Source organism: Olea europaea, unplaced genomic scaffold (assembly GCF_002742605.1).
Source record: "Olea europaea var. sylvestris unplaced genomic scaffold, O_europaea_v1 scaffold703, whole genome shotgun sequence".
Classification (NCBI taxonomy): domain Eukaryota; kingdom Viridiplantae; phylum Streptophyta; class Magnoliopsida; order Lamiales; family Oleaceae; genus Olea; species Olea europaea.
This window is the reverse complement of record NW_019265425.1, coordinates 146,981-157,916: the sequence shown is the minus strand read 5'-3', so window position 1 is coordinate 157,916 and position 10,936 is coordinate 146,981. Positions and strand designations below refer to the sequence as shown.

General features: G+C 41.2%; 2 protein-coding genes across 2 annotated transcripts; both read right to left on the bottom strand.

Moving 5' to 3' along the window:
* Positions 1-3,298: 3,298 nt before the first annotated feature.
* Positions 3,299-5,043, bottom strand: LOC111390676. Its single transcript, XM_023015742.1, has 3 exons — positions 4,656-5,043; positions 4,026-4,585; positions 3,299-3,952 (listed from the first exon to the last, which is right to left on the bottom strand). The coding sequence occupies exon 2, from the start codon at positions 4,569-4,571 to the stop codon at positions 4,122-4,124; it is 450 nt and encodes a 149-aa protein (XP_022871510.1). The 5' UTR covers positions 4,572-4,585; positions 4,656-5,043; the 3' UTR covers positions 3,299-3,952; positions 4,026-4,121.
* A 4,059-nt stretch (positions 5,044-9,102) lies between these two features.
* On the bottom strand, positions 9,103-10,721 carry LOC111390666 (uncharacterized acetyltransferase At3g50280-like). The gene has a single exon (XM_023015725.1). The coding sequence runs from the start codon at positions 10,656-10,658 to the stop codon at positions 9,207-9,209; it is 1,452 nt and encodes a 483-aa protein (XP_022871493.1). The 5' UTR covers positions 10,659-10,721; the 3' UTR covers positions 9,103-9,206.
* Between the last annotated feature and the right edge of the window lie 215 nt (positions 10,722-10,936).

Sequence of the window (10,936 nt, the reverse complement as noted above, 5' to 3'; positions counted from 1 at the left end):
TGAGCCTTTTATACGTATTAAAAGCTGAATTCCAGCACCAGGAATGCTGCATATCTGCTGGCAGTAATATAAATTTTTTTTCTTGTAATAAACTCGAGGAAGCTTTTTATTTCTCTACGTATGTGCTTCGGGTTGTTGTCGTTCATGTTTCAAATCCTTGCTGCAGAGTTGGACCTAGCATTGTAACTGTGTTTATGTTTCGTTCACACATTCATGTGCATGGATAGGAATGGCTGATATTGCTGCTATTTTGTGAAATGGATGCATTCCCCATGTTTTTTCCAGTCATTTGTATTTGCTTCTCTCACACTTCATTGTGAACCTCATCTGCTTTGTATTGCTTCGGGAGAGGAAAGAGTACAAAGAATACAAGGACAAGGATTGCCGTGAGTTGTACCGATGCAAGGTTTTATTCGGGGATGTGTTCGACTCCGATAAATACGCAGTCACCCCTAGCCAAGCATGCCGCACTGGCTTCGCCATGTTCGAAGATAGTGCACACAAAGACCACCGTGATGAGCTCCCAGTCGATGTTGAGAGTAGCGGCTCAAGCGACGAGGCCCGTGTTGCCGCACCGCGATCGTCGGCTAGGGATGAATCTGGCCCACACAGCAGGGACAAACGGAAGGCCGCGGGGAAGCAAGCAAAGGAGAAGAGGAAAAAGTTTTCATCTCGGGACATGTCATATTCTGTGGACTGTACGACCTCCACCAGTGAGAAGATTGCTGCAAAAATTGACCACTTCATTGGAGATGCTGTGTCCGACCCGAAGACATGCATGAGCGAGTTGTTCGCTACGGGTCGACTCCAGAAGCAAACGGATCTATACTTTTACACATGCAAGTTCCTTTCGCAGAGGGCCAATAGAGAGGTACTTGACGTGCAAGACAATGCAAACGACAAGTTTGCTTGGTTGGAGTGGAGCTACCAGGAATATAGGAAAATGCAGCCGCGATGAGATATGTTTCTGTCCATTACGTCCACGTCCGTGGGAAATTTGTAATTTTTCTTACTGTTGTTGACTTTGACATGTACTATGTTTGATGTGAGGACATTTGAATTTTGTTAGTTTCTATGGGAAACAGTTGCCTATGTTTGCTTTTACCAGTTGCAAAATTTTCTCACATGCGTGCTAAAAGTTTGATTCTTGAAGATTACAAGCATATGTGCAGACAAACAAACTTTTGACTATTTTTCACGGTTGGGTCACTCAAGTGTTGCATTAGTTGGTGGACTGGTCACATCAGTCCCATCTGCACCTCAATTATTGGTTGCCATGGCCATAGCAAACGTTCTATAAAAGGCACATAAATGTAGTCGAAGTTTACAACATGCAAAGGCTATAGTGTTGGATATCATATTGTGATTATGTTCAAATGACACATTCGGAATTCACCTGCGAGTTGCATCCAACCTCTGATGTAGAGGACGAACAGGGCGACGAGGCATTCGTGGAAGAATTGCAAGTGGACATTATGAAGTGGTTTCGATACTGTCAAATGAACGAGGTTATTCTCAGAAACTATTATCGCGAACAAAGCACTCGTGTTTCACGATATCCGTTCGCGCGAAATGGTCATATGTTCATGTTGGACGCAATGAACTGTAGTCCTCAACAATGCTACACAAAATTTTGCATGTATCCCGTCATGTTGCGAGCGTTCGCACATATGCTGCGTGACGAGTACGGGCTTCGCAGTCATCAGCACTTAGATATTTATGAACAGGTTGGTATGTTTCTCTGCATTTTAGCACATGGGAAGGGGTACAGACAGGTGCAGACCCTATTCAACCATTCATTGGAAATCGTTGGACACTACTTCAAGCTTGTGCTTCGGGCGGTCCTCGAATTCTCTCAACGAGTAATTCGACCAGATCCAAACTACAATAATTATGCCGAGCATCACGTTCCGAATCTTAACAAGCATCACATTTTTTGAGATTGCGTTGGTGCGATTGACGGAACCCACGTCAAAGCCGTGCTTCCACGGGAGCAACGCGTGAGTTGTATCGAACGAAAAGGAATTTCGACACAGAATGTGCTAGAGGCATGTGATTTCAATTTATGCTTCACATTCATACTTGTAGGTACGACGGGGAACTCCCACGATGCTCGAATCTTGGTGTGGGCAATACATACTCCAGAGCTTGAGTTTTCGCAACCTGCACCTAGGAAGTATTACCTGGTTGACTCGGGATTTGCTCATCGACCTGGGTATATGGCGCCCTATAAGGGCTCAGATGTATTGTACCATTTTCAGTAATTCTATGACGGTGACACTGGGCGCAGACGTAACTTTCGAAATGCCCGCGAAAAATTTAATTTTAGGCACTCGTCATGCAGAAACGTCATCGAACGTGCATTTGGCGTTTAGAAAAGTCATTGGAAAATACTGGATCGTATGCCTAGTTATGCGTTCGACGTGCAAACACATGTTGTAATTGCAACCATGACCATTCATAACTTTCTTCGACGGGCGGGTGTGGTGGACGAAGCATTCCTAAGAGCGGAGACAGACCCCGACACAGCAGAAGTGGAGCTACCAAGTACACGTGACGAATCTTCAGCGGAAATTAATGCACCGGAGTCACGACGAGATGAGTGGGATATGTTCAGAGATTATCTGGCACAACAATAAACACGTGTTTTTCTTTGTCGAAAGTAGACGCGAAATAAATGTTATCATGAGTTAAAAATTATGAAACTAGTCGGTGTTGTTGCATTTCAAATCCGGGTGACAAAACAGTAGTGGACAAAAAATAATGCACTTGTTAATGGGACCCACCATTTTGTATTCTCTCACCAATATTTCCTGCAACAATCCGGTCAAAAGGTGTAGTACTTGTCAGTGCAAAGTTGTTGTGAATGTGGGAAAATGTGTAATTTTGTAAATGGAACTCTTGCATGGGGAACCAGAAAGTCTTCATGTGGGCCACCTGAAAAGACAGGAGAATTGCTACTTACGCAGGTCGATCTAAGGCTGTACGTGTTACCCTTAGTGGACATTTCTCATAAAGAATCTTACAAAGCCTTGCTACATACGCAGACCGATCTAAGGTTGTAAATGCTATTACCCTTAGATAAAATTCTAATTTGGAAATTCTACGAAGCCCAGCAGCATGTGCAGGCCGATCTAGGTTCACATGACTTATGAGTACTATCATATACACTGACTAGAAGACATTCCATCATTAAAAATTCATGAAAGGATGAAATAAGCAATAAAATTTAGACACCACAAAAAAAGAAAACATACATTTTCATAAGCATTCAAAATAGAGTACGGCTCATCTTCGAGCACAAACAAGATATCCATAAAGTTTAACAAATTCATCACAAATCCAAAAAATGTCCTAAGAAGAGCTAGGGAGAGGGAGATCTTCGCGAGGAGCGACACCATCTTCATCAGCGGGAGAAATCCAAACCCCTGCCACTTTCGACAAATGCTGAAGCTCTTCCTTCTGCTCTTCCACAGCCTCCTCAAGGAAACCCACGTCGAAACCTGACCTCTCTCTGTGAATGTGTTTTACTACTTCCTCCAGAGCCACGACGTAAGCATCCTGAGCAAAAGCGTCAAACTCAGAGGATGACCTCCAAGTCTCCACTGCCCTCGCAGCCCTAGATTCAACCTCCTCAGCTCTACGCATCGCCTCTCTTGCTCTCTCATATGCCTCCCGTACCTTTTCCACAATCTCCTCAGTCCGAACTCTCTCTTCCTAAATCCTCTTCTCCTGAACCTCAGCCCTACAATCGGCATCCTCCCTCAGAGATCTCCCCCATCCACTTCTCCTCCATCTCCAGCCTCGAGTTCAGCTCAAACCCTATCGTGTTAAGCTTCTCCTCATATTCTTTTTCTTTTATTGCAAACTAAGCTCTCTCAGCCTCCATGCTATTATACAAATTCAAGGTCTGATCCTTGGCCTCCATCAATTTGTCGAGTTCAGATTTCGCCTACATTAAAATCCATAAGTTAAGCACCTCGCAAATATGTGAATCATCAAATAAAATGAAGTAAGGAAAATACCTTATCAGCTACGGCCGTCATGTAAAGGATAGAGTGATGGGCATGGAGTTGAGCAGTCACTAGAGCCTCACCTATGGGCATCTCATTAAGGAAGCCCTACTCCCTTTCATCGCAACTCCTAGTAAGCAGGTTTGCAAAATCACGCAGAGGTGGGAGAAGTGCAGTAGTAACCTCCCTCAATGGAGATGGAGCTCGCAAGTAATCTAGGAAGATCTCTGGACAGTGGCCTAGCAGACTGTCCAGTGATGGCCTTTGTAAGTTCGGGCACCTCTCTTGCACCCTTGTCGAGCTAGTCGAAGTGGAAGCAAGTGCCACAGGAGGTGGCGAGGTATGAGCTGGAGATGGCAAAGTGATGGCCACCAAAGGAGAAGAGCTCAACGCAGGATCAGCTTCAGGGACCCTTGGTGCGGCCGGCGTACCAATATGGTTCTTCTTCAAGGGGACCTTGTCCTCCACTTCCTCAGAACGACTTTCATCCCGTTCTGGGAGGTCCCTCTTCTTGGCCTTCGCTGCGGCCGCATCTTTCGTCGCCTTGTATCCCAACATTTCTGAATTGTGAGCTGTAAACAAAAAAGTATGTCAGTACTCAACTCTAACAAATATCACCTCAATAAACCAATCAAAACCGACCTGAATTGATTGGAACCGATGTAGATGTTGCAACGGTGGAAGGCCCCGGCACCTTGGTTTGAAACAAGCCGGCCTGGAATCGAGAGCAAAAATTCGCAAGATCTTTGTTTCTTCCGCAATGCACAAATTGCTTTCGCTCGTCTCTGAGTGTCTTTCTTCAGTATAGGCCTCTTGTAATCTGCACAGTAACATGATATCAATTAGAGCCGCTCGGAATACAATCTAGGTCAAAACACCAAGAGGCAGTTACTTACATAACGAGTGATAAAGCGCTGGGACCATGTCGTCCCTATTCACCTCGGCAGAATGAAACTGCCACTCCCCCGACACATAGAACCACTCTTCCTTCATTTCTTAATCGAGGAAGGGGTGTCTAAAACCAGATAACCTCCCGTCCTTGGCCTAACACTTGTGTACCACCAACCCAAGTTCATCCCATCCTCCTTAAAAGTAAATAAAGAGTTGAACTGCTCAATCGTAAACTCAGGGTTACCTAATCTATCCCACAGAATAAGCGTGGCGATCAGAGTCCGACACCCATTTGGGCATAACTGGGTCGGAGCTATGCCCCAAGAAGACAAGAACTTACGGATAACCCTAGGAATAGGTAATCTCGGCCCGGCTTGAAGGATGGCAGAATTCAATGCGACACATTCCATAGGGAGAGTGTCAGCACGGTCAGATGGTTCAGGGATTATCATAATTATCGAACTCGAAATATCATATTTTGCCCTCCAACTAGCTAACATATCACCTGTAACTACCGACCTGTAAGAACTAGCCCCCACTCCAACTGATCGTTCCCTTCACTACCCATAGGGGAACTCACCTCCTCGTCTACCTTATCTCGCCCCATCTCCCCAAGACGGGCCAAAGTAACGGGGTTAGCTACAGAAATAGGAACAGGAGTAAAAATCTCTCTACACCCCGAGGACAAATTAGAAGTAGAAGGTATGGATTCTTCTTGTTGATTTCCCCAGGTAGTGATAGCAAAAAAACTCGCCCCACCCCGAATGGGGCAAAAAAACCCGCCTCGATAGGGGGGCGGGGCAGGGCGTGGCGAGAGGGTGCCCCGGCCCAACCCCGCCCCGTGAATTTTTTATTTTAATTTCAAGTTATATTATTATTAGATAATAAAATAAAAATATAAAATTTTAATTAATTACAAAAGAAATAAAATTTAGTCAAAACGTAATTTTATTTAAAATTGTTTAATTTTTAACATTTTTTATTTCAAATGTTTACTTTGAATTTTAAAATTTTGAATTTATATTTTATTCTCTAATAATAACATAATTTGAAATTAAAAAAAAAATTAAACNAGATTTCTCCTAGGCAAAACAACACAGCATTAGAAAACTTATCAAAGAAGCTATCTAAAAATGCGGTACAGCTCATCCCTACCTAGGTATGACACTGGCATAATAATAATTACTTTTCTTGGAAAAAGAATTCGTGAAGTCAGAAGGTCAGCCCCCCTTACAGAAGAATTGACCTGGAGATAACTGTTGACATCCGAACTCCGATCTAATAAAAATAGTTCGCTAACCCTACCTTAGTTAAATGTGAGTTCGGTCCTTACTCCCAGATCAGATAATCCCGTCGTTATCTCAAAAAACATCATGATTACCCCATGTCACATCACCCAATCAATCAAATACACTTGCCACAGGTGACATCATCACCCGAAACAACCAATCTTAAGTCCTCAACCTCCAGTCCCTTGCAGGTCATCATTACCTGGGGAAAATATTGGCACATGGCCACTGGCCTCATCGACCAATCATAAGAGAATTCGGCGACCCGAGTTCCTAGTTCGGTACTGTTGCTGATTTGATGTAATATCGACTGAAACTATGTATAAATAGTTGAATAGGATTCTTGTAAAGGGCAAGTGATTTCATACAACAACTCAAGGCATAATTACACTCTCTAAACATATTTTGTGGTCTTTTTTCAACAATAAATCGCCCTTTTTTTAAAGGTTGGCTTAAGATTAGCCTTACTGATTTTGACGTCAACAAGTATATTAATTCATAAGAGAGGAATTTTTTCAGTTGTCATTTTTACTGTAAAAATTGTAGGATTTTTGCTATAAATAATATCTAAAAGTAAAATATGGATTCAAGGCTTTGTCCGATTCCCATTTTCTCCAAAATATATTTTTCCCTCTCTTCTTTTTAACCATACATTTTTCAATAAAATAATATTACATGTAAATAAAAAATATTTCATTATTTTTCAACCACACATTTTCCATCAATTTACTATTCTAAAATATATATTTTCATAAAAGTGGGGCTCAAACACCCCCTAAATAAAAAACAATGTATGCGGTGAAATTTCCACTATAATATTAACAGGGGTCCAAGAATTGTTGTGCCTTATGTGTTTCAGGAGGCAAACTCTTTTTAGGATATCAAAGCCTACTTGGTATGGCTTTTAAAAGTCAAAAAGAGCTTTTAATACTCAAAAGTTGCTTTTGAACCCATTTGTCTAATTTTATGAAAATAATTTTAATAATTAGAAGAGTTTTTAGAGGATATTGGTTTAATATAACTTTTTCTAAAAACACTTTCAGAATAGATAGTGTTTTTAAAAGTTAATTTACAAACAATTAAGGAGACTTCCTCCAAAAGCTTTTCTAGAGAAAGTAAAAACATAAGCAAAAGCTATGACAAATGGGTTGTAAGTGCTAGTTTGGAATAGTTTAAAAAGTTGATGTCAAAGTTAATAATTATTATAGTTTTATATATTTCATAAAATTCACTACTTATATTAATTTTTAACTACATATTATCAATTTTTTTCAAATCTACTCAAACTTTTATCAAAATCTATGGAGCAATCCCTATTTTTTTATTTTTACATGGATTTTCAACCAATCTACATTTAAGAAAGCCAAAATAAATGAGATATTTATCTTCCTAGAGTAAACACCAGCAAATTTCTCATAGAATAAAATCAGCTACATTCTTTCGAGTAGGTCTCGCTTTGTCCGGCCCTTAGGAAGCCCTTAGGCCTCAATCCATTCGGCCATCCATTCTACATCACTTCATGTGTACTTGCTTGCACACTTGGACAAACACGTTAGATGCACAAACCATAGATCCAGGGGAAAAAGGGGATGCCATGAGCATATGCACTATGATGTCCAAGTTAAATAAATGGACGATAATGTGGGTACTGGAGAAACATTGAAAAACAAAAGAAGGAAAATACGAAAGTAAACTTTATATTTGAAAGCGAGATTAACATATTACAATTACCATCAATTATCTCAATGTAAGTATGTATAGACAAAAAAGATGTAAACGATGCTTCATCCCAACGACTCCCATGTCAAGCTCAAGAAGTCACATAATAGTAGTCATCATAGGTTTATGACCTCCGATACCGTGTCTGACTGATTAGCAAGGATTTGACTATAAATCACCTTTGTAGAGATATCACATTAGCCAAATTGCGTGTTGTTCAAGGTGTCAAAAATGCAACTTGTACAAAAGCATTAGGAGATTAGACCTCAATCACCTTGGATAAAAAAGGACTACTTGGCCAACGTTTGGTCCTCCCAATCGCCTTGGAATGGCTATGTGACATGTATGCTACGAATTACATTGCCTCAGAGAAGAACACAGTGAGGCGTTGGGTTGTCTCCAACACTTCGTTCAAGAGACTAGGTGAGGCAATGGAACTCCCTCATCATCTCGAACAAGGTATAGGAGAGGTGGAATAACATGCTAGCCACAAAAGTGAAGCTTTGCTAACTAGAAGCATTACTTGCTTTACATATGCTTAGTTGGCACCCACATGGCCTGCCAAGCAGGTAGAGACGTAACAAGAATCGTACATTATTATTGTTAGAGTAATGCTATTTGTAGTCGTTCACTGGGATAGTCGCCTTACGTGGTATACACATGACAGGTGATTATTTGATGCATTAATGTGGTAATTTTTTTATTCATTAATGCATCAAATAACCACCTGTCCTGTGTATGCCATGTAGGACGACTGTCGCAGTGAGCGACTGCAAATAGCATTATTCTTATTTTTATGTATAATGCTTTTCAAGAATTCAATACATAACTCCAGTCATGTTGTTAAATTCATGTTTAGTTCAGCTAATAAGGATAATGAAAATTTATGTCTACTATTAAATATACATTTTACGAGATCCACAACTTTTCAATCATATATTCAATCAATTTTTATCAAAAAATATTAAAAATCTGATTTTAATATAGAGGCTAAATATCTAATTGAATCCCTACTAGCATGTTCCCACATCATACATTTTTTTCTCAATGGAATATAAATACAGGATTTTTAGAGAAATCTACAGTAACTTTCTACAAGCTATACTAGGCCATTAGGACGGTTATTTCCTATATAACAAAAGTCCAATATGAAAAGAACAAAAAACAAAAAGTAAAAATGTAAAAAGTAAAAAGAAAGAAATGATATAACATATACAAGACATCCTTCATCTTCCATATCCCACGAAAATCCCCTCACACAATTACAAAATAGTTACATTGATTTATTTTCATTTTACACTTGATAACTTGTGACATATTGCATGAACTCCGGGTCGGACTCTAGACCCGCCATGGTCTCTGATGCCAAAATCACTTCAAAATCTACACTCCCACCACCTTCGCGACCCGGAAATGCAGAAATCTTCCCATCAAATTTATTAGCTTGCCCACTACGAACAGCGACAGGTCTACCCCACCCAAAATCATTCTCATACATTGGAAATCTTGGAGAACTTCCCATTGTGATCATCGCACCATCGAAATTACCCAAAGGGAAACACCGTGGGTCTCGCTCCCAATCTTCTACATACCTCCTCACTGTGTCCTTATCGTGCGCCAACACGTTCTTATTTAATTGCCCGGCGCACCAGCGCAAATCTTTCGACAACACGTCGCCGGCTGATGCGAGAGTCGGAATGCTCTGTATAGCGTTACCGAAGTAAAGTGGCTCAAGCTTCGGCTCCAGCCGGTGGCGGCAATTCACAGCCATGCGAAACGTCGTGGTTTTAGAAGGTCGTAATTTCCTTGCTCGTGTAATTCCGCGCCATAATAAAGCACATAATGATTGAAAGGATGAAATCTCAGCAGTTGGATTTGCATTTCTTGTCTCCTTCGAGGCAACATTTTTTAGCCATGTTAACGGCGTTAACTTTTCGTCTGGGAATTTGAATGTGTCGTTGCTATGCTTCCCCATTAGTTCAGTGACGTCGATCTCGCCGTTAAGTTCCCATCTATGGTTATTAACTTTGGCTTTCAGCTTCAGAATTGATTCTCTGCTGAAACTGAAAATTCTTTCTCTCAATGGAGCTTCAATGGAGAAAGTAACCATTCGTCCGCTGGCCGGGATTTTAAGTACAGCCTGGGAAAGCAGAATCGATTCCCGGCGAAAGTCTGGAGTCTGGAATATTCTTTCAATGCCCCTACTCACGTCAGCAAAACTGTTAAAGAAATTCCAAAACGACGTCCCATCCATAACGGCATGATTTACGGCGCAGCCAATGAAGACTCCGTCACCCAATTCCGTCACCTGAACGGCAAGAATGGGTCTAAAATGTCCTTCATAACTAACCGTCTGATCAAAAGAGAAGAATGTTTTCACTATTTGTGGGACATCAGTCGGCCTAATAATGTCTCGGATATAAATATGGGATGCATTGGCGTGAATGAATTCAACGCCAGCATCATTGCAGGTGATATAAACGTATCCCTTTTCATCGGTGGTGAGTCGGCCGGCAAGCGGCGGGAAGTGAGTAAGCGTCTGGGAGAGGCTGCGCTTGAGGAGAGAAACGAGTTCAGTAAAGGGTAATGGTGGGCGTGTAAATAAACATCCCTTCTGAATGTAATGGCATGAGAGCATAGGGAGGTCTGAAACTGAGAGTTTGAGGTCATCCATAGAGGAAATTTGATCTGGGAAAATAGTGCATTTCGACATCTGAGTTAAAGATTGCGAAGGCATTTTTGTCATTGGTTTGGCAGTCTTTTTTGTGCTCTGGATGCAACTTTGAGGCGACTGAGGAAAATGGGAGTTTGGGGTAGGGTATATATAGGGTTGGGAAGGGGGTTTGGTTCATGCATTTGCTGTAGTTATTGATATCGTTTTCTCTCTCACACACTGATTCTATCAGTGTGTGAGAGAGAGAGGGAGAGAGTGTTTGAGTTGACTGTGGATGTATACGTTGATGAAGGAATACTCAAAAGATATGAGTTGCTGGCACGTGCACAACTCAACTATTACCATTAGTT